The sequence below is a fragment of the Pogoniulus pusillus genome, chromosome 11 (assembly GCF_015220805.1).
Source record: "Pogoniulus pusillus isolate bPogPus1 chromosome 11, bPogPus1.pri, whole genome shotgun sequence".
In the NCBI taxonomy this organism is placed as follows: domain Eukaryota; kingdom Metazoa; phylum Chordata; class Aves; order Piciformes; family Lybiidae; genus Pogoniulus; species Pogoniulus pusillus.
In genome coordinates, this window is record NC_087274.1 from 23,918,158 (window position 1) to 23,942,116 (window position 23,959).

Here is a 23,959-nt window from a genome sequence, read left to right on the forward strand (position 1 = left end):
AACTCTTTATTTTCCTTTCATATAAACCACAACTCCCTTAGTCATGCTAGATCAGAGAAACAAAGCAGACAGATTTTTCAGTTCATCACCAAGATAACAGCAGAGATTCAGCTCCATCCTATTACCAGAGCCACCTCCCACTGGAGTCAGGGGGAAGATCTTCTTCAGTGCAGCTCACCATGCTTTAAAGAATTTTTCTTTCCAGTTCCACAAAGGTCTTCAAAAATATGATTCTTGTTGGGTCCACATATCCTATTTTATTTCTGTCCCTTTGTTTCTTTTATATAAGTTATGCCTTTTTTTTTAATGTATTTCTTTTCTGAGCTTTTAAGTTAAGTAGATGCATTATATTACACTTTTGGTGTGCTGCAATTGTTACAGATAAGGTAGTTTTTTTCTTATAGGCAGAAACCTGAAACGTCCTACTAACAAACCCTGGAAACCAAGGAGCAACTTTATAGTATCAGCTTCTTTTGGGATTAACTATGTGACCTCTGCCTGGCCTGTAGGAGGCAAGGTTGTTAACAGTTCCAGAACTTTGAAAGAGAGACTATAATCTGCTTTGTTTTGTATGCATTGGGTCAGTAAAATTGTACTGCCAAATGATCGCATTGCTCTCAAATTGATTTGAACAAGAGTATCTCTTTCAAAACAACATCCAGTCATCTGGTGGTGATAGGTGATTTCCTGCATTGAATTCAAAGATGTCAAACAGTGGGAAATGCTCCACACTCATGGCAGCCCAGGACAGCTGCAGCTGATCCAGCAACCATCTTGGTTTTGAGAACCACAGAGCTGAGCTTAGAAACTACAAACCTAACCTTGAGCTACCCCCCCCAAACATAAGGCACATCCAACCCTGCAGTTCACTTAGCTTAGGGCATACTGCTCTCTACATAAATATTGTAAAGAGGTGACAGGCAATAGTTTTGTGATTGTTACTGCTGCTTTAAAATAAAAGATTTTGCTTAAAGGACTGTTTCAGATATTATTCAGTCAGGTTAAGTCAATCAAAACCTGGGCTCTATCATGCCTCACTGCTCAGAGATTTCCCCAGGGAATAAAAAAAGCAGGAACCAAATTACCCTCCTGACACAAGTGCACGTAGCTTTGCTGACAGTAACAAATGCCCCAAGCAGAGTTATATTAATTTCACTTTTTTCCCTATTACATTTGAATTGATTTATACTTCTTCTACTCCCTGCTCAAGGCGAGTATCTCTCAAGTAATACTCTTCATATACTATATGTACCAGGAATACAACAATCACTGTGAAAAGTCATGGGATGAGCAGCAGGCAGATGCAATTGCCTGTGAGATATCTGGTCCAGCAGGTTACACTCCTGTTTCTCTCCCACTCATTTCATTTAAGCTGATCCCTACTTAACCGCATGCCAGATCTGAGTGACAGACTTCACTTCTCTGGGGGTCATGCTATGCTCTGTGATAAAATTTGACCACGGTGAGATAAGTGGAGACAAGTAATATTTTTAAATGCCATTTTCATCTTCAAGATTAATCATATGAGGTATTTTTTTTCCCCAATATCTGCTGAGAACTTGTCTCCAGAAAAAAAGGGAAAATAAAATATCCCCCAAACATCTGGTAGGTTTCTTACCCCAGGCTTTACAGCAAGTATTCTTTTATATAAGAACATGTTAATTAGGACAAGAGAGCATTTTTTTTTTCAGTTAGGGGAATTCTGTTAATTAAGTAAAATTTGAGATATTATTATTCCCTCATGAATTTTTAATCTTTTCAAGAGATTACAGCTATCCAGCAATGCTCTGCAACTGTTCAGAACAGTTCTAAAAGCAATGGCTGGGGCTTCAGTTTGCCAGTTCCCACCCATAACCTATCGTAAGCATTAACCAAAAGACAGAGAGTAGCTCTAAGGTGAAGAGCACACTTCTCTAAGAATCACTTTAGCTACAGAGACAACCTAGGAAAGAACATCACAGAATGGTTTAGGTTGAAAGGGACCTCAAAGATCATGCAGTCCCAAGCCCCCGCCATAGGCAGAGACACCTCCCACTAGAACAGCTTGCTGAAGCCTCATCCAACCTGGCCTTCAACACTTCCCGGGAGGGAGCAGCCACAGCCTCCCTGGGCAACCTGTGCCAGTGTCTCACCACCTAGACAGCTCAGAATTTGTTCTAAGCCACAACTGTGGGCTAGAAGTTTTCATCAGGTATCAAAGCTTAGGGTTGTTTGCTTCCAGTTGTTTACTTGTTTTATCCTGGAGTACTTGTAGGGAGGATTATCCAGGAGGATGAAGTAGGAGCAGCTATTCCCATCAATATCCTGATTACACTGGAAGAAAAACAGCCTAGCTCAGCTCTCTATATATATCCTGAAAAAAAACTGATTTATTTGCATTTAACTGCAGAAATGGCCTTTAAAATATTTATATATAATGCAATATACTGACAGAAAAAAAAATCTGCATATTTTGTTTAACACATAAAACTATTTTCCTCCCTTGTACCTATCTGCACTTACACCATAACCTTCATCATACAAAGAGAACTATTTCCAAAATATGATTTTAAGCAAACACATATAAGCAACATGCAATAATTCTAGCTTCAGCAACAACAAAAAGTGTCTTCCAGAAGTAGTAAGAAGTATTCCTCAAAGGTTATATTAAGCTACTGAAAAGGAAATTACACCAAAATTACACATACTAATTAAGACCAAGGGCAGGACTGCTAGAGATTCAGTACAGGCATTTACATCTTTATCTCCTGTTCCTTGTATTTTCAAGCAGTAGTAATCAAAAGTTGTGGAATCACTCTTAGGTCTTCAACACTTGATTGGATGCTTTCAATGAACTCTGATTTATGTTCACAAATGCATTACTATGACAACAAACCACACAGAACTTACTGAGAAATTCTGCCTGCTTTCACACTTTAAGGCATAAATGATGATCAGTAAGTTGAGCTGCTTCTACTTTGTCATACAGAGTTACAACAGCTGTGCTGTAAAAAATTGATTCAGCTCTATTCTTGACGGGGCTTGCAAGAACCTAGCAAAGTGAATCCAATGTATTTTCAGCTGCACAGAACACTGCAAGGAATCATGGTACCACTAAGGTTAGAAAAGACCTAAGATTATCAAGTCCAACCATCAAGCCAACACTACCATGGCCCATTGAACCATGTCATAAAGTGCCATGTCTACAGGTATTTTGAACACCTCCAGAGACTGTGACTCCACCACCTGTCTGAGTAGCCTATTCCAATGCCCCACCACTCTTGCAGTAAAGAAACTCTTCCTAATATCTCATCTAAACCTCCTCTGGTGCAACTTGAGGTAATTTCCTCTCATTTCATTGCTAGCAACAAAATCTACCATAATCCTGCTCTCAGAACACTGAGAGGTCTCAATTGAGGAAAGAAGGCACAAGCTCTTCTTTTGCTTATTTTCTTTTTTAGAAAGGGAGGGATATAAGACATGGATGGGCAACCTAAAACCAGCCCAGTGTTTATGTTTCCTTTAAACCCCCTAGCACTGGCCCCACTCAGAGCAAGGATTAGGGACAAAGTGGAGCAGTGTTCCACTGAGTTCCAGCAGTTCCTGTGTTCCTATGGTTAACAGCTGGCCCTTGGTCACATGAGTGCACCTTTTGGGGTCTGGCAGGACGCAAGAGAATAACAGTGTTGTCAAATCATGGGGCCACACAAAGGAATTACTGTAGGCAAACAAAGAGACACAGTCAGACAGAAAGAGTGCAGTGAGAATACAACCATGAAAGAGAAGGGTGTAAACATCAGGCATATGAATTCTTAATCCTGTTGATCTCACCTGTATTCAATAGCAACCTGCTGAAATAACAAATACTAATTTGCCACTGATTTTGTTACGACAGCAAACAAAACCTTGACAAATCTTTCAGATGATGGGAGGGTAGACCTGTGCATGCTCCCTGTTGCTAGCAACCTTGACCTACGTGGAACTCTCCTGGGTTTTGGAAAGAGGGGTGGACAAGGCTCCAGTTTAACATGGCAGGCACCCACTCAATAAATCATCTTTCCATTTAGCAACGAAATTTCCTGCCACTTCTGAGTAAGTGCTTGCAAGCAGCCAGGAAGCAGCAGGGGCTGAGAGGGCCATACTGCTGTAGTGAGACAGCAGATGGCTCTGCTGGCCCAGAGACGCCTGAAACAGCAGCTTCAGCTCCATCAGGAGTGAGGCTCAGCTGGGAAAGGCATTAGCATTTCCAGAAGGTTACAGAACAAAGATAGTAAAGATGTACAATATATGCCTTACTTTTAACTTTACTGCAATTTGAACAGACTTTCATTATAGAGTACATATATATGAAATAAATAATTACTATTCATATTTTTACATATTATAAATAACTAGCTTTAATAAATAGTAGTTACACATACATTATAGATACAAAGGTAGGTAGCACAGCTATGAAACCCTGATGGGCAGCCTAGAAATGCTATCAATTAGGTAAGAGAGGACAGCCAGAAAGTTCAGGCAGCTAAAGTATACATTTCCTGTGGAAATCCATAGTCTAGAGACAGGTATGTGACTGAAAATCTGCTAAAGCATCCCTAACACATCACTACAGACATTAATTTACCAAATAAAGCCATGAAAGAGTTAACCATCAGTTATTTCCAACTCTATACATTCCATTCATTGACAGCAGTGAGGATCTACTGCCCCTCTTCTTCCATTCAGTGCTTGCAGAGCTCCCAAACACAATGGGATGCCAAATTGCCCAAAAGTGGGAAATTAAACATTTTTCTCACCAGATGATTTCTAATGTGTAGAATATTCCTCCTAAATGCTCACAACCTTCATTTCCTTTCACCTCACAGTGGGAAGGTCACCTTTCTGGGAAACAGGATGCATTTCTTGAAGTGCAATTACCCACTTCAGCAATTGCTTTGGCAAACATGGATGGCAAATGCCTTTAATGTGCATCCTCCAGGGCTGGTAGGGAAATTAAGCAATTCCTTTCTGAGGTAACAAAGGTCTGAAATACCAAGATGGAACTACATATTATTACTGCCAGCATTTATGACCTTCTTCAGAAAGGGACTTTCCAAGTCTGCATGAAGCTTTTCTCTATAAGTATTCTGCCTGAGCTGGCCTATGCAGGACCAATTCAGGTGTCTCTGCACTTACAGCTAAGTTGGATAGTGTCCCTAGAGATAACAGTTGTTTCCCAAATACATCCAAGCTCAGTAAAAAGCTAGATAAGCCTAGAGGCAGATTCATTGTTGTAATGAATCCCTCATACAAGACTGAAAAGGGATGATGCACTTTAAAAAGTGGAATTAAAGACAATGGGCTCCTTGCAGACTCTTCAGTCCTGACTTCAGGTCCAGTGGAATTGTATTAATGCATCTCCAGTGGAAATCTGCCTGGATACTGATTTTTAAAAAATGGAAGTTTCTGTCATTTTATTTAGCATGGTCTAGCTGCTGTGGCTACACTGCAACCTCAGTGTTGCAGGCCACATCTCTGGGACATCTGAGGAATCAAAGTTTAGCTGAACTGTGAGCAGCGTGATGGTGGGTGTGTGCCTGGAAATTTTACTCTACTTTCACTGAAGAGAAATTTCAGTAACACAGGTTCTTAAAATTCATCTTGCATTTTGGAGCAAAGAAGTACAAATACTGAAGCTGAGGGGGGAAACAATAATATTGCACTTTGTTACTTCACAGCATTAAACGCTTTAGCCAAAATGAAAGGGGGGAAAAAAAGAAAGAAGAAAGTTAATTGCATTCCCACCCAGTACATGAAGTATCTGTGCCCAACCTGTGTTACAATTGCAATCAATCTACATTTAGTGCTGCTTCCATTAATATAGTGCCTGTTGTAAAGGAGCACTGGAATAAAGGAAAATCTTCTACAGAGCTCAGTGAACCTTAGATTACAGTCTCAGAGCTATCATTCGTGCCTGGAGGCAATAAATCAACCCAGTAAAGATACATCATCATTTTGAGAGTATGGCACGGGAGGAAGTTCAGCATTAAAAGAAGAAAATGTTATCTGGGATGGAACAAAGTGCCCCAAGATGGCCCAAAGCTTCCCACACCAGCCAACCAAAATGTGCATATCCTCACCCATTTCAGCTGTTCTTTCACCATACCTCAAATTCTAATGGAAAAAGGAGCACGTGTCTCTGCAGTTGCAGGGTCCCTAACACAGGTTATTGTTTTTTGACCTGATCCCCTAGATATCTTTTTAGTAGCAAACACAGAGTCACAGAATTTTGATGTTTCCTGCTTACTGGATAATGATGGACTAGCTCATAGAATCAGGCAGGTTGGAAAAGAACTCCAAGAACTCATCCAGTCCAACCTAGCACCCAGCCCCATCCAATCAACTAGACCATGGCACTAAGTGCCTCAGCCAGGCTTTTCTTGAACACCTCCAGGGACGGCGACTCTGCCACCTCCCTGGGCAGCCCATTCCAGTGCCAATCACTCTCTCTGTGAAGAACTCCCTCCTAACATCCAGCCTAGACCTCCCCTAGCACAATTTGAAACTGTGTCCCCTCATTCTGTTGAGATTACCTGAGAGAAGAGACCAACCCCCACCTGGTTACAACCTCCCTTCAGATAGTTGTAGAGAGCAATGAGGTCACTGCTGAGCCTCCTCTTCTCCATGAGTTAACCCTTCAGCCTGTGCAACAAATTCCTGTTTATTAGAACAAAAAAAGGAACCTCTCTATGTCTTCTAGTCAGAGTTTATCTAACCACATTCATGAAACCTAATTCTCATCAGCTATTTCATTTTTTACCTTGTCATGGAGAGGGGGACAGAGGTGCAAACAGATGAGCCTCCTCTTCTGCAGGCCGCACACCCCCAGCTCCCTCAGCCTCTCCTCACAGGGCTGTGCTCCAGGCCCCTCGCCAGCTTTGGCGCCCTCCTGTGGACACCTTCCAGTATCTCAACATCTCTCTTGAATTGAGGGGCCCAGAACTGGACACAGTATTTAAGGTGTGGCCTGCCCAGTGCTGAGTACAGGGGAAGAATAACCTCCACTGTCCTGCTGGCCACACTGTTCCTGATCCATTGGCTCTCCTGGCCACCTGAGCACACTGCTGCCTCATGTTCAGCCTACTATCAACCAGTACCGCCAGGTCCCTTTCTGCCTGGCTGCTCTCCAGCCACTCTGTCCCTAGCCTGTAATGCTGCTTGAGGTTGTTGTGGCCAAAGTGTAGAACCCAGCACTTGCCCTTGTTAAATCTCATCCCATTGGCCTCTGCCCATCCACTTGTAATGTAATGAAGTAGATGTCTTCATCCAGGCCTGTTGTCAACTAACTCATAGCATTCGCCACTTATTCACAGCCCTCAGACAACATCTGGGATGGCTTCAATTCCTCAAAGAGCTTTGCCAAATAGCAAAAATGCTACCAGGAAAGGAAAGTCAGTGACAAATTTCATCTGCCAGAAAATGAAGACCACATTATCCTTCACATAAGTGTTAAGTTGCAGTTGTTTCTGAGATAAGCATACAAGAACCCATCCAAACAAATGGTGTTTTACTGACAATAACATCAATAAGATCATTTCAGGTGGCTGCAAAATATACTCCTTGCCAAGCTGTGAAAACACAGGAATGTAGTAATCAGGGGGTTTAGAACTCACCTTAACGATTCCTGTGACAAACTTATTGGATTTAGATTCATCAGCAAATCCAAGACAACAACTTGATAATTTTAGCACAAAGCAGACAAAGAAGGATTTGCTAAGCTGCTTAGAGCCTTGGCTCTGAAATGTTGGAAAGGTTCAGGTTGAGGTATATATACAGGCCAGGCACCATGGATGGACTATATCAGACACAAAGCATGCCTTGAATCTTTGAATCCAGCTTATGATCAAGAATTCATCTCATTCTGCAGCATGATTTAACATGGGAAATACTACTTTATCAATCTAACAAAAAGGAAGAATTGATTTTGCTCCATTGTATCATTGCTTTAAGCAGCTTCTCTACACTATTAAGACACAGGTATGTAAGATCTTTAGTAATGGGAACACTGTAACTATGTTACATGTATAAGTTTAAACAAAGATGAATCTAAACTGACTTGCCTTTAGCTAAAATCATTAAGATGATGTATAAAATTCCTTAATGAAAAAAAAAAGCAGCAAATTCTTTCCTTAAAAAAAATCTAATGCATTTTAACAGCTGTTTAAAAGCCTCTTCTATGTTTCCAATACAATTTGCATAGGTAATTGCCACATATATTTACTCAAGCTGTTGTATCTCCTCCTGTAAGGGCAATGAGTTCCCTTTAGTCTCATATTCCTAGAATGTGATTTTGCATAATGGTCATAAGGAAGGAAGCAAGCACACTGTAGCATCATTAGCATAAACTATTTGTGTTGCCTTAAGATAAAATTCATCCATCTGAATATGATATATATAGCATTGGTAAGAATGAGGGATACAGTGTATATCTATTCTCAATGTTTTTCTTTACATAACAAGTAAAAAATTAATTCCTTTCTGTGTTCTGCAGTCCCAGCCATGATCATCCAATTAATACTTACTGAAGTAGGAGAATTGCTCTTGTTAATCTTTATTATTCCTGAGGAAAGTGTACTTTTTAGCAGCTACACTGATGTGTTTCTGAGCATGGAAGTTAATATATATTCAGTCACATTGGTCTTATTAGGAAATCAATGAATTGGGTAAATGCATTTAGCTTAAAATACTTATTTGTTATGAGCTGATACTGAGTGACTACATACTCATGAAGATATGCCTTAATGAATAAACTTGCTTAGCACTTTTTTAACACTGAGAGTCTTTCAACTTATGCCATAATAAAATGAGCATCATACATTGATATCTAGCAGAAGAATATCAACAGTTGTATTCCTTTTCCTTAGCAAAACCCAATCATTACAGCCACATTAGTCTTATATCTACATAGAGTGGTTATCCTGAGTTCATGTGAACTCAGAAGCCAAAACACACTCAATATCTTAAATATCTGACCCCATAATAGCCTAGACTCATCTGGAAATAACCAAAAAAAAGTGCAATTTAAAAAAGAATGGCATAATAGAATACTTATTTAGCATTAAAGGTAGCTTATTTTGCATTCTGATATTTTAATTGCAAGATTTTGTGCAATCATAATGATATATGCATGAATTGGGCATATAAAAATGCATTGAATCTTCACTTCAATAAGAAATTTCACAACACTCTTTCTGAGCCTTGCCTTTCCTCAGATCCCACTGGACTTTCCTAAGAAACAGGGCATTCTGGATTAGAGAGATTTCAGGGCTCGAACTTCAGCTGAGAGTTTTCTTGATACTAATATTACTTAGAGGCATAGAGTTGCTCTCAAATTAGGTGCAATGCCAGTTGCACCTTAGCTAGGACAAAGAAAGCAGACCTTTCAGGTATGTTTTGTAGGCATTACACCAGGCTTGCTGTCACCACCTATTCAGACAAGCAGCATCACTAAAGGAGTTAGCAAAGCAGCCATGGTTTGATCTGAAGTCTATATATATAGAAAAATGTACATAAGATAACAGTGTAAGATAGCATAGAGGAATGATCCAAGCTATATCTCATCTGCCATGCATGTCATCTGTGGGAAATTACAGATTATTGTGATATTGTCCTTGTAGCAGCTATGATGATTTGAAAGACTCAGCGTTCACTCCTGTATGACAAATCAATACCACAAGTCAGCTATGATTAGCCTAGTCATGACATGCTTGATGAAAACAGGTGATAGTTAGGCAGCTATGGTATTGCAGGCTTTTAAGAACAAGTTATGAATATAAAAGATAGACCATCAACAGTGACCTATTGTATATGTGGAACATCAAAGCTTAGAACATTTCCCAACTGCAAACATGAGTAGTAGGGGGAAAAAAAGAATAAGTGGTCATTCTATGTATTCATGTCCATGTATAGTGGTATGAAAATACCTGGGAATCATCTTTGTTAACACCTTAACAATTCAGGTTTAAAAATAAAACTATTAAAGCAGATCATATCTACATAGGCTTGGAAGTAAAATTATCTGAGCCTTTCCCCTGTTATTATTGTGTAAATATACTTAGTAGTAATACTTGTGGGACAAAGCTGTGAGTTTTGGATCAAGCCAGCTTCTTTGGCACAAGGCAACATGTCAGAGGAGATGATGTCTTTAATTTGTCCTGTCTGACAGAAGGTAATGTGACAAAGAGAGTAAATTTGAGAAAACATCTGCTGTGACTGTCAATGAGGTACACTGAGCATAGCATCCTTCCCTCTCCCTCCCCTAGGAGCCTTTTCAGTCAAACATTAAATCTTAATAATTGTCCCCTGGGTGCAAAATAGGTGGTCTATCAGCCATAACAGATTACATAGCAAAGGGGACCAGAACAACTGCTGGATTTATCCAAGCTTTACCTGAACATCTGTACTATATCAAGTGGCAAATCTCAGGTTCCTACTTCACATTGACAATTAACAGTATTTTAAAAAAAATAAATCTTAAAGTCTTAAGAAAAAAAAAATCTCATAGCAGCATCTCCCCAAATATATATTCCAAGTGGCCAAGTTAATATGACTTTGTGATGGATGACATCCAAAGCTATGAATTTGGAAACAAACTACCCAGTGTGAAAAGAATGTCCTACCTATGATAAAGGAGGGAGAACTCATGGAGGAGTAGCTTTGAGTTTTTAAGCAGTAATAATTTGGCATATTTTGACATTTCAGGATTAAAAAAGACATCACTGCATATGACTTTTCCTTGTTTTCCATGAAAAAAAGAAAGTCTTGGCATTGTGTTTAGAACCTCCTCTGTGGCAGTGATGGATAGTGGTCAGTTTTGAGATATACCTGTTTTCTCTTAAAGGAGAGAAAGAAGTGCAAATAAGGAAAGAATTCCTACAATATTACTAATAAATAATCTAACTTGGTCATAGGCCTTAATGCTATAGTTTAAAGAAAGTATAGATAAAATATTTACATCTGTTACCAAGCCACTTAACATCAGAATTTGATGGCTTCAACATGCCATAAATGTATCATGTTCATGTCTAGAATTGAATTAATGATTTGGTTTACTCTGCAGAAGCTGAGCTCTCAAGTTCTAACAAGTTAAACACATTGAGTTTAGTGCAGTACTAGATTGCAAATCAGATGGGGAAAAAAAAAGTTTCATACTTGTGATGACACAATGGACTGACATCTTTTCAATTTCTTGTTTCTTGCATCTTTATACAAAAATAAGACTGCTCTGGAAAATTATTGGATTACATTAATAAACTCTCTGTCTCTCATATCCTTTCTGATTGGCAGCTAACATTTTTTGGACTGTGTGTCAATCTGCTGTTCTTCAAAGATTTCCTAGCTTCTCTTTTTATTTCAAATAGCTTAAAATGGAATCAGAATAAACTCCACCTCTATTTAAATTTTTGTTCATGTTTGAATACTGGCAGAGGTGCAATTTGAATTAATCTATCCTAATATCATGTCTGGTTCTGATGACTTTCCATAGTTTCTTACTCCAGAAGCAGCTGCAACCAAACCAAGAGAAACATATTTCAGGTTAGATCCTATTTGGTTTATGTAAAGCATAATTTGACCTTTGAATGTTTATTCATTTCAGCAGATAACACAGTCATAATCCATGTGTAAGGTGATATAACTATGATGTTGTGTGGCTGTTTTGTGTTAGATGGTTGGGGGTTTTGTATTTGTTTGGGTTTTAGTTTGTTTAATTAAGGAGTTGATATCACTATTTCAGAAACACATTGTACCACTCAAATATTTTTTTCTCAGAGCTGCTTTTCATAGCTACACCAACACACTTTCTTTCTAGAAATGCATGTTTTATATATATACACACACACACATACATGTATATAAATACCTTTCTTAACACACCCTGCTAGTAATGATTGTCGCATTACCCAAACTGTACAAAAGTCATGCCACTGCACTGACCAGAGCACAAATGTTACTGTTAAATCAAGTTGTACTAAAAATAAACCAGGCAGTGGTTTACAAAACCTTATAATAACAGTGCAGCACAACGAGACATTTTTGATAGCAAAATATGCAGGAACAGCAGTTGAACTGCACATATCCTAAGGCCAGAAGCAAATATCACAAGCTGCTCATGACAGATTTTTGATTAACATATTTTGCTTCCTCCAAATAGAGAGGATGATGTAAATCAAAGCATCTTCTCTGACTTAAAGGGAGCGTTGTCAATGTGTTTCAGTTGAGGATCTGTGTATCCCAGACCTGTACATTGCACTCTAGGTTTAGTTGAAGCATTGCATACTTTAGCCAGCAGATCTAATCAGAGGCTGTTTCTTCTGGCTCCACTGAGGTCTAGTTTCCTTAACATACAGTGGGTATAAGTGGATGGTTTCATTTTTATACTGATGAACAATAATAACCTGGGGCTGTACAGATGAAGAGTAAAGTAGGGTCTGACATCCTAAAATATATTTGTTTCACTGGACCAAAGTCAATACCCAGTGCTTAGAACACAGGCTTTATACCGGGACAAAGAAGCACAAATAGAGCAGCACAGACTCACATCTGGACAACAGTTCACCTGCTTTCCTGTGCACATCCCTGTTGTTTTTGGACAGCACATTCCCAAGGAAGAACTTTCATGTGCTCTGTAAAACCAGCACTTCACAAGCTAAAGCCCCAAACTCCCTGCCCTGTGTGAGGCAGCTCACTTGTGAGAAACCCTAGAGGCCTCTCTGCAGCGTTCACCACATTCACTGCCACTTCGCACCCTGCAATGTTCCACGACCATTTATACACAGAAGAAGAGAGCTCAACTTCTCCTTCTCCTTCACCAGTTCTTCTTGGACCCCTGCTCTGTATGTCTGACAGAAAAACTGACTCAGAGGAGGTTGCAGCCAGCCCACCAGGGCCGAGAGTTTTCTTTTGAGGCCTTCTGTCAGTCAGACGGGAAGGTAGTGGAAAGAAAGAAGGAGGCCTTCTGGAAGTGACCAAAATTCTAGGATATCAGATCATTTTCTGTCTGAAATACATGCTTTTTCTTTCAGGGAAAGCTTGGAAGTAATTTAAACACAGACCTTCTGTATGAACATCTTGCAGCTCCATCATGCCAGTCTGTCACTCTCCATAACCTCCACTTGAGCAGAGTCCCTAACGTGAAGGCGCTGCGGCCTGTACAGATCTGGGCAGGTCTAGGCTACAGTCCTGACAGAATAAAGCCCAATGGGTACCTGCTAACACCACAGGCCTTGCAAAACAACAGCGAGGGTTGCTTAATGCAGCATCTGTATGCATTCTGAGGCTTCTAGAGCCTGCTAAGAACAAGAGCTCTTCCTCACCTCCTGACTTCAATGTTACCCGGTTCAAATCAAGGAAACATAATGAAGGAGTAAGGGAAAAGAGAGTCACAGGAAGTCAGAGCTCAGGTCTAGCACTGGCACCATAAGCATTTCTCAACACTGCAGGCTGACAAAAGATGAAGATAACAATGCTGGGGCAGTATATTACATCACTTGTGGTCTATACTGACCTACAAACCCAACCTGAACAGAGAGAGAGGCTTGAACTAATCTAAATGCAGTTCCCACCTCAGAGCCAGCAACACCCTGGATACATCTGCATAGCAGAGGTGGGCATTTAGTGCATATGGATTCCAGGTTTCAGAGCAAGTGGAGCAAAGTCCTCCAGATTTAAGACAAGTGGCTGCATATTCCTGAGGTTACAATGAAGAGGAATCAAAATCCTCAGAAAGAATTATTTTAATAATTAACACCCAAGACACGTAGATGTTTTATTTCTCTCAATATTTAGCACAGAAAAATGATCACTCCTACCAAATAATTCTTCAGTGCGTAATTACTACCCTTGCCTGAACTCAAGTAGACAGTGTATGTCCTTAAGGAAGTGGGTCAGATAGGTAAGGCTTTTCTAAACTAACTTAAAGGCATGAAGGCTTGCAAATGGGCTCTGAAAAGACTCCCTATGACTTCCTTCATTAGAAAATGACAATGTAAGAAATGGCAATAGATCACAAGTAGCTAAAATTAATAGAAGTGGGTAAAAATATTAAATTTTTAATGTGTTCCTGTATGTACAGCTTTTGCCTCTGCCCTTCCATAGGAGTGTTACATTCTCACAACCTTCCCTTCTGGCTTTTTCTAACTGAGACTTGCAACAGGCTCCCCAGGGAGTCAGTCTGCGGAAGGCAGTGTGGTTGTACACGCATGAGACAGGCTGTGCAACAGGACCTCGAAGTGAGACAGTGACTGGTATCGTGTGTGCACCATGCCCAGCACAACCAGGTCCCAACACCACTCGTCTCCTTGACACGGAGCAATACAGAGACCGGACTGAGTGCCACTTCACAAGGTGAGGGGAAGCGATGCTGTTGTATGGGCAGTGGCGGCAACCACAGAGGTAACACCAACAAGGGAGAGGAGAGAGAGCCAGGTTTACCTGCTGCGCCTGCTGCAGCAGCTCCATCCGTTCGTGCAAGATCTGGCTGTCGAACTCCCGGCTCTGCCTCAGGATCTGCCGCCGCACCTTCTCCACGGCAGCTCGCAAATCCTCCCTCTGTGCTTCGGTCAGCGACTCGCTCGCCCGCCGGCCTGGATCCTGCTGCAGGGCATTATACAGCGTGGCTTCCAGCTCCTGGATTTTCTAATGCAACCCAAATCACATACAGACAGGCTGCCATTTGAATCCAGCAAGCAAACGACCCAACAACAGCTACAGGAGAAGGCTGGCAAGCAAAGCAGGAGGCAGGAGGGTAGGACGGACACAGACAGGTAGACAAAGCAGCAGTCGTGAGCAGTGAGGAGCATTCCACACAGAGTGCACGTAGCCTCCTGGCACTGATGTATACCCAGGCAATGCTTCCCATTCTAGCAAACGCTCTATTTCTACCTAAGGAAGATTCAGGTGACAGCTCTGCGCTCAGTACATAACAAAACCCCAACATCTGATGCTGAACGTTATAAAATGAAGGCAAACCATCAGATTCCCTGCAACTGAACAGCTAAGAAACTCTATTAAATAAAAAAGCTCACAGGGAGTGCTGCGAACCACAGAAACGTTACTGTCTCTTTCTCTCTGGCCCTACAGTCCTGCCATCCATGCTCAAAGTCTCCGTCACAAGCAATGTAGAGAGGAACATTTGTCCCCTGGCATATGCTAATTCCTCATCAGTCTCTTGCCATTTGCCAGATTCCTAAGCAGATTTTGAGGCACTGACCAAAGCTGCAGTACTTTGAAAAGCAGAGAGCACAGGAGAACCTCACAGTCACATGGAGAGCTGTATTCCAAAGAGTAAAGAAAGGTAAGAATCACGGCTGTTTCCCTAATTGCTGGGGTCAGTGTGATCCTATTAAAAAACAGCATCCAGAATGACAATATTTGGAATAAGAGCATCTGACAACATCCCCTTAGCCCTCATAACACCTTTGTGAGGTAGGTAATTCTATCCGTATAAGTGATGCATGAAGAGCTGCACAGAGAGGTTAAACGGCTTGCCCAAGGTCACAGTGTTAAAGCCTGCTTGCTTCTCTCTCTTATCTGCTCTGAGCACTAGATCTTGCTTGTTTTCTGGAAACATCTTCTCCATAAGTAATATTTACAACATATAAACAGTTCTTCAGGCCACTGTATTTTGATTCTCTGAAGCTTTGCTGGTGGCAAAGCTGGGTGTGTACTTTTACCAGTTCCTAAAGAATTCTGAGCAAAGACAGGTTTGCAGCTTCCCTCTTGGAAGCCAGGAGGGGTAAGGTTGGATAGGACTGCACAAGAAGGAGTTGCATAGGAAGAACAGGCATTCCCAACTTAGGATAGGTTAGCAGCAGTAATCTTTACAAATGCTTAGGGAAAAGCAATATTGGAAAAGCCCTAAGGTAACTTCTGGTGTACTTTAGCAGTCATAGTTTCATGCACACACAAACCGGCTCTTCCCATTCCAGCTGTACTAACAAGATGCTCATATATTTCAGCATAAAAAATGCAAGGCAAAACCATTTGATCTATAAAAACTATCATTCATTTCTGAAGTCTCCATTTAAGTAACATTTCAGTTCCTAGTCTGGTAGAAAAAGAATCAATTAAAAACTAATTCTATTTATAATTAAAAGAAAAAACAGCAACCATATTTCATCAAATCTCTTCAAAGATTAAAATTTAATGACTGTTCTTTTCCTACCATGTATGCCTGGTCCAGAGCTTGCTTCCTGTAGTCAAGTTCTTCCTCTAAATAACCCTTCTGCTTACTGAAGAGGTCCTGAGCAACAGTAAAAACAAGAGAGTGTTTGGTTTTGATCCTAATTCATGAAGAATCAAAAAGCCATCATTTTATGTGAGCTTTCCACTTGAAAGCAAAAGAAAATCAATAGCTAATGACCATATTCATCCTAAGGATATTTGGAATATGATTTTTACAATATTAGCACTTAAAATACGTATATCATATTAACAAGTTGTACCTAGAAAGCACTGATCTCTACACCAGTGAACAAACCTGCCTTGACCTGACAGAGTGCACATAGCAGCCTAAAGGGTGAATGAGAATGTTACATGCGTGTCATTTAACAGCCATATCTTGCACAAGGCAAGCAGAGAGTGGAGAGGCAAACAAGTGAGGGCTTTTCTGAAAAGAATCAGTGTGTACCCTTAAGGAAATCATGACGCAAATCCTAATCTGTTATCTAGTCTGTTCTAAGAAGGAAATGAGAACATGCAGGGCTACACCTGGGATCCAATGCTCAATGTGGAAAGAATCACACCTATGTAAAGTACGACCAGTATGATAGACTACACTCAACAGAGAACACAGTCTGAGCACTTTTGTTTCCGTTGTAGACAAAATACACCCTCCTTCAGTGGCCCTGGGCAAATCACTTAACCTCACCGTCTCAGTTTCCCATTCTTTGAGTGTAATGCTGATTACTTACCTACCTGTAAAAGGTGCAGTTTCTAAAGCAATTTGAAGATGAGAAGGACTGCATGCATGGTAAACCAATAAAACTAAATAATTATTCTAAAACTTTATTAAACATATTTTAAAAAGTAAGGTCAGCACAGCAGTGAGTTTGTCATGCAAGACAGAACTGCTTTTGAGAAAACATTCTGTCTCTCAGCATGAAGACCTTGGGTAAAGAAAGGTCATCTGCAGTAAGAGATCCTTACAATTTCCCTAGAAGCTAAATAGCAGAAAACAAAGGAATATCCTTGACCATTCTGATAAGAACAACCCAAGATTAAAGACAAGGCTGTTGCCAGACAAATTAATACACAGAGAAAGCACAAAGACAATTTCACACCTCTCTCTGAAGTTATGCCTTCATGTCCTAAGGTGTATATATTTGCTACTGTTCTATGCAGATATGACAGTTCCCTCCCACCCCTAAGAACATAAGCAATAGACTGTTCTAGAAACCTCTTGCCTGTTTGTCACGAAGCAATCTATGTCAAGCAGAGAAAGAGAGTAAACCAATCTGTGATGAAGTTCATGCATGTTCTCTTGAGATAAGCTTTAGCTAAATTAATTATATCAGTAGCTATCATTCCTTACCTTTTCATTCTCCAGGTCTAACATCTTCTGTGTCAGTGCAGCTTCTGTCCCTTCTATCTGTTTTAACCACTATGTGAGGAGGGCAGAGGGGAAACAAAACAAAACAAAACAAACAAAAAAAGGGGGGGTGGGGGAAGAAGGGATAAAAAATGAGAGTTTTGAGAATTTGTATCAAACATTTTGCAAGCTTCCTGCCAACACTGCCATGCATCTGATTCTCCCTCACTACCTTTTCACTTTGCACTAGCACAAGAATAAGCAGGCTGTGAAAATACAGACAGGACAGAGTATTACAGAAACATTCTAAAGACTAACAAGTGGAGGTTGTTTTCCTACAATGAATTAAAGTTTATTTCCTTTGTACACTTGATGACTTACATCAAGAAAGCAAAATCAACCTGTGACTGGTCCCTCACCCCAAGAACGACATTGAGGTGCTGGAGTGTGCCCAGAGTGGGTCAACAAAGCTGGTGAAGGGTCTGGAGAACAGGTCTGGTGAAGAGCAGCTGAAGGAACTGGCATGGTTTAGTCTAGAGGATACCGAGGGAAGACCTCATTGCTCTCTACAACACCTTAAAAGGAAGTTAGAGCCAGGTGGGGTTCATCCCTTCTCTCTAGTTATCAGGTGATAGAATGAGAGGAAATTGCCTCTAGTTGCACCAGAGGAGGTTTAGGTTGGATAATAGGAAAATTTTCTTTCCTACAAGAGTGGTCAGAAATTGAAACAGGGCACCAGTCCTCCACTTTTCCCGATGGAAAGTGACAAACTCAATCCTTTAGTTTGTACAATTTGCTGCACCCTTCATGGGAAGAGGCTCACTTCTAAAACATCACTACAGTAGAGGGAACAATAAAGCGGACAGACAAGTGGAAGGTCATGCAGTTGATACTATAAATTCCTTACCATGCTGGTGATAATCAAAACAATCAGCATGAAGAAGGATGGCTTATTGCATTCCATATTACATGTAATTGTGACATCCATGGATAGAAACTTCTTGCTTAATTGCTGTCACCAAGATAATATTAATATTCATCATTTAAGCTTAGTGGAATGGATGTGGAGGGATCAGTTCTGAATTCATTTCCTTATAGATCTACAATAAGCATCAATGGCCAGTTTACAGAGTGTAGTTTAGACTAATGCTTTTCTTTTGTAACTCCAACTCTTGTTAATTCCAACTGTAGCTTTGCCACAGATAATTATCACTTCCTTCAGATGTCTTGCTTGCTAACACCAGATCACTCCTACTTACTATCGTTAATTTGGCAAGCATTGCACAACCTTTCAAACTTAGGAGTTTGGTGAATTTATAATGTATTTTTTCCCCTAAAAATTAGATAGGAAATCTGCAAATACAAGCACAGAAATAAACAAAACATGGATTCATTACTTCACCCTTTGGGATCTTAAACTTTTAAAGGAGGTGCTGGATGAAAAAGGAAAGTTGTTTTACCTATTTAGTGGGTTTACCTTGTACAGAGATGAAAAAAGTGAACAGGAACAGTGTATTCCCCAGTGATTCTATTTTCATCACCTTTGTTTTCTCCATGTTAAAGATGACAGACTGAAGATGAGCCTCACTGGACTCAGCGAGACAGCAAGCAGTCTGAACCCTTGAAATCAAAGTGGGAAGTCCTCAGCATCTCTCACAACTGCCCTCAATATTTGCAAACGAAGAGTTGTTTGTTAAAATTAGAGGTCTACTATTTTCTTGGCAAGTGTAAATGATATGCTTAACTACATGTTGATTCTGAGCTTTCCCTAAGCCTTTCTGGAACTAGAGAGGCACAGATGATCTACATTAGAACACTTAGATGAGTAGATTATCAAAATTATTGCAAGATGCTAAAATTTCAGTTTTAAAGTTCTGATTCTGAATTTCAAAACTGCATCTAGGGAAGATTTTATAGAAACCTATAATAAGGAAGGACAAAGCTTCTTGGTGAGTCTTAGTTCTAAATGTTGTCTTTATTCGTATCCATATTATAGTCTCTCTGTAATTAAAAAGTGTTTTAGAAGCCTCTTCTAAGGGGCTTTTTTAGTACTTTATTCTAAGGGAATATCTCCAAACCATGGTTATAATTCTAAATTTGGTTCATGTTCTAAATTTGATTTTATCTCAAGACATCACAATCCCAACAGTCATGCAAGGATGAGGACATGCTCCAATCCAGATGACCTTAACAGAAAAGCCATGCTTCCCTGGGAGCACTATGTGTGATACCTTAGAAGGCATGAGCAGTCTGTAGGCATAAAAAAGAAAATCTTTACTGTAATCTACCTTTTCACAAAGGGAAAGCACAGTTCCAGCTTGGATTATTGCAACCTGTTCTTCGTTTCTCAAATTCTAAAATACAAAAAGATGCATCTTAAATTGGATTGGAAATTCATCCTTCAGTGCATGCATTAAATTTTAACTGTACTTTAAAGAATTAATCAGCTATAATAATCAGCATTTTACAAACATGCCCAGAAACTGTCCCCTGATTGAAAGTATTAAAAGCTAAACCAGTGATATTTAGTCTCCACTCTACTTCTGTACACCACTCCAAAACACTTTTGCAGCAGCTCATTAATTAATGACAACTATGTGGTTTCTGTCAGAGATTTTGAAATGGTTTCTTTTTTTGTTTGTTTTTCCCCCCCCCTCTAAACAGAAAAATGCCTCTTCAATGGACTACAGCCCTGCAGCAATTGAATCTCCCCTTCATGCACTTCAGTGGTAGACCTCTCATTAATAAAAACAATGCAAAGAGCAAGTATGATAGAAACAAGAGACAACTTCCACAGAACTTGCAACATAAAAAGTAAATCTAGAGCTTAAACCTAGTGCTATAAAGACCTCAATCTGTTAAAGCTACCTTCAAACTGGATCCAGCTCTGTGAATATCTGTGCCCAAATGTCATGATTAAACTTTTTTAGTGCGTTTGCAGCACAGAGGAAGAAAGAGAACCAGTTTTCCTTGGCCTTTCTCCTCAAAAAATCCACTCCTGGCAGAGACATCCTTCACAGCAGTAGATGATACTGCTGCTACTGAAGAGAAAAAAATCAGGGATAACTTGGTTTGACTTTGACTTTCTTATTTTTCTCTCCTAGCTTGTTTTATATCTTTTCCTTCTATCTACTATGGTGTCTTTTTTCAACACCATTCAGCCACGATCAGATTTCATCCTGAGAAATCAACTTTTCACTAGTGTCAGTTTAATTGTAAGGTTTTAAGTTTGTAATATTAGTACCTAACCATTCATATTGTTCATGCAAATATAGACATATGAATATCACTCTGGACATTTTCTTGAATGTTATTTTCTGCTGTCGAGAAGGGAAAAGAAAAAAGGAAAATATTTAAAACAACCAGAAAATTAGATATATATTTAAAATTAAATATTTGTTACCCCATTATCTCCAAGAATATCTAATTTCTTCATAAGTTCAGATATGTTCACATCCTGAAAAAGACGTTCAACACAGTTCACACAGGTTTTATCTGCCATGTTCAATGTACCCTTTATTCACCTCTGCATGCAAAAAGACTTGAAATGTAAATGAGTGAACTATTAGTTTTGGATCACAATTCCAAAACTGTTATTGATACAGAGACAAAACCAAATGTCACTCTTGATTATAGCAAGCAACCCGGATTTGAGTATGAAGGCAGAATGTTCCGGTCCCATTCACATTTATCATCCTGCTGATGTATGCAGATGAAAGGTCAAAACTGATAAAGAGGGTTAAAGGACTGGTTATTTGTTTGGAGGGGAGCATCAAATGCATCAAGCTACAGAAGTCAAAATGACAGGGAATGTGAATGAAATGATTGTGAAGAAGGCTTGTTGGGTGTTTGGGGGTTATTTTCTTTGTCGAAAAGGAAAAAGAATGGTTTCAAATCAGCTTGACAGAGGAAGGAAAGAATGTGCATGGTGGACTGAACATACTCCTCCAAACACTATTGGCTAACAGACTCCAGTGAGGAAGGCCTAGTGAGATAGAAGAGGTTTCCTAAAGACCAGACACAGATGTGGGAGAGAATCTACAAATTAGTCCACCCTGGCTCTAAAAAAAAAAGAACAATATGTTGTGTGGAAGTTGGTCTATACTCAAAAGTCTCCTCCCTTTCTTCCCAAATGCTTCAGCAGTCTCTCCAAATGTTATATGAGTTATTTAACAGTGCACATTAATAATTTCAGAATGGCGCAGAGCTTAATACACACTGGTATATGGATCAGTGATAAAAACAGAACTATCAATTACAATCAGCGCTCATGATGGTAAATGGAAACGTCATTACTGATCAGTTACACTGGTGAAGAGTGGAATCCAGTAAGATGTGCAAGCTCTTGCACCTACTGAGCCAGAAATACTCAATTCTAATTAAGTTATTTCCATGATAGACTTTTGGATAGATGATTGGATTTTCCTTCATTCTGGAATCTTATTTGCTGCTGTTGGGTAACAATTTTGAAAAACACTGAAGACATACAAAAAGGCAACAATTCCAGCATGCCTGTTTAGGTAAGAGCCTCTGCTTCCAGGTAAGTGAACTGAAAGGCAGATTGAAAATATCCACCTGTTTGGGAATGCAGTAGGAAAAAAAATGGAGGAAAAGCCATAATTCTAGATCTTGCTAAATTATTCTTGCTACAGTCAACATGTAAATTAGAATGGCAGATAAGCTATACAGCAGGTCTGCCATTCCACAGAAGCTCTACCTGAAAGGTAACATGCTGATGACTTGGTGTGGTGTTGGGAAATGACTGCCCAACCAAACCTGCAGGTAAGAATCACCTTTTAACCTCTGTTTTCTTTTGAAATACTCAGCTCCTTAACAATGTACAGCCCACAGTTCCAGTTTATTCCCACTACAGATAGTATTATGCTTATTAATTAACTATTAACTTACATATTAACTGAGTAGCCTTCTGTAAGAGTGCTTGTAAACACAACTACAAATACAAGCATAAATTGCTAGTGTGTGCTGTAGCGTATAACACACAGATATTCCACTTCAGTTACTTATAGATAAGCTACTCTGGCTTGCTATGCAAGATCACTAACAAAGCATGTCTGAATTTAGTCTTAAGTGAACCAGCTTGCAAATCCATTTGTACTGCTAACCTGCTCAAGGGAGAACAGAAGGGAAGGGTAATTCTTGCTTACTCATAGCAGGAGCTAACCAAGCGAGACCTCACTGTCTGTCTTGTGCTTGATCTAAAATGGCAGAGTCTCACCTGTTTGAATGAGTTTTGAACCAGGCACCTCATACTCCAAGGCTCTGGCCTAAACAAGTAACTTAACAAACAAGATATATAGGTGCTTCACTAGAGAGGGTGTAACATAATCACAGTATCACAATATTATCAGGGTTGGAAGAGACCTCACAGATCATCAAGTCCAACCCTTCACCACAGAGCTCAAGGTTAGACCATGGCACCAAGTGCCACGTCCAATCTTGCCTTGAACAGCCCCAGGGATGGCGACTCCACCACCTCCCCGGGCAGCCCATTCCAGTGGCCAATGACTCTCTCAGTGAAGAACTTTCTCCTCACCTCCAGCCTAAATCTCCCCTGGTGCAGCCTGAGGCTGTGTCCTCTCATTCTGGTGCTGGCCACCTGAGAGAAGAGAGCAACCTCCTCCTGGCCACAACCACCCCTCAGGTAGTTGTAGACAGCAATAAGGTCACCCTTATGTGAGTGCCCTATTTCTGACCTTACATGACCACATTTACTATTAAAAACAAAGTGCTGTAGTAAGCCTGACAATAGATAACATCAGCACTCACATTCTTCACTGTAACGTTGTTGTTGCAGTAGCCCAGACTAAAAGCACATTCTCGTGATTGTCCAATCTTTTTTTTTTCCATTTATGAACTTCTGCCAGTTTACTGGATCATATTCTTAGAAAACCCTTGCCCCAGCTGAAAATATCATTTATTACTGTATTTATTTAAAAATAATTCCTTCCCTACAGCAAGACAGCAAAAGATGTTTGGATATTGAGGTGGTCATTCCAAAAAAGTTCCTGGCCATCCAACTGTTAGTAATGCTCTACATATACCTTTATTCCTTCCTGATGACAGAATAGTTGAAGTGCACTTCCATTGTTTTCAGGGAAGGTGGTTATATGAAGATTAAATGCCGGCGACCTTCGTTCTCTCTCCTGAGGAAAGATTTTGTTTAAAAACAACAGGTATGATTATACAATTATATGGAAGCCTATTACCCACCTTTACAAAACATGCTTGTACATTAAAAAGACTGATTCCTATTGGGATTCCAAATACATGCTATTTCCTCTCACTTTCACCATATTGGAAGGATTTTGGCTATAGTTAAGCACAGAAGTGGCATTAGTTTCAAACTAATTCCATGCACAGAAAGTTTCTGCCAAGCAAACTGATGCTCCTCAG

General features: G+C 39.9%; 1 protein-coding gene across 1 annotated transcript in view; it reads right to left on the reverse strand.

Annotated features, from left to right (window-relative positions):
* JAKMIP1 (janus kinase and microtubule interacting protein 1) overlaps positions 1–23,959 on the reverse strand; it is a 182,588-nt gene that overhangs the window by 77,824 nt on the left and 80,805 nt on the right. The window contains exons 15-20 of the mRNA XM_064151471.1: positions 23,608–23,709; positions 20,949–21,002; positions 19,834–19,899; positions 17,549–17,617; positions 16,181–16,258; positions 14,449–14,652 (exon numbers count right to left, since the gene is read on the reverse strand). Of these exons, the coding sequence (XP_064007541.1) occupies positions 14,449–14,652; positions 16,181–16,258; positions 17,549–17,617; positions 19,834–19,899; positions 20,949–21,002; positions 23,608–23,709 (573 nt within the window). The remainder of the gene's footprint in view (positions 1–14,448; positions 14,653–16,180; positions 16,259–17,548; positions 17,618–19,833; positions 19,900–20,948; positions 21,003–23,607; positions 23,710–23,959) is intronic.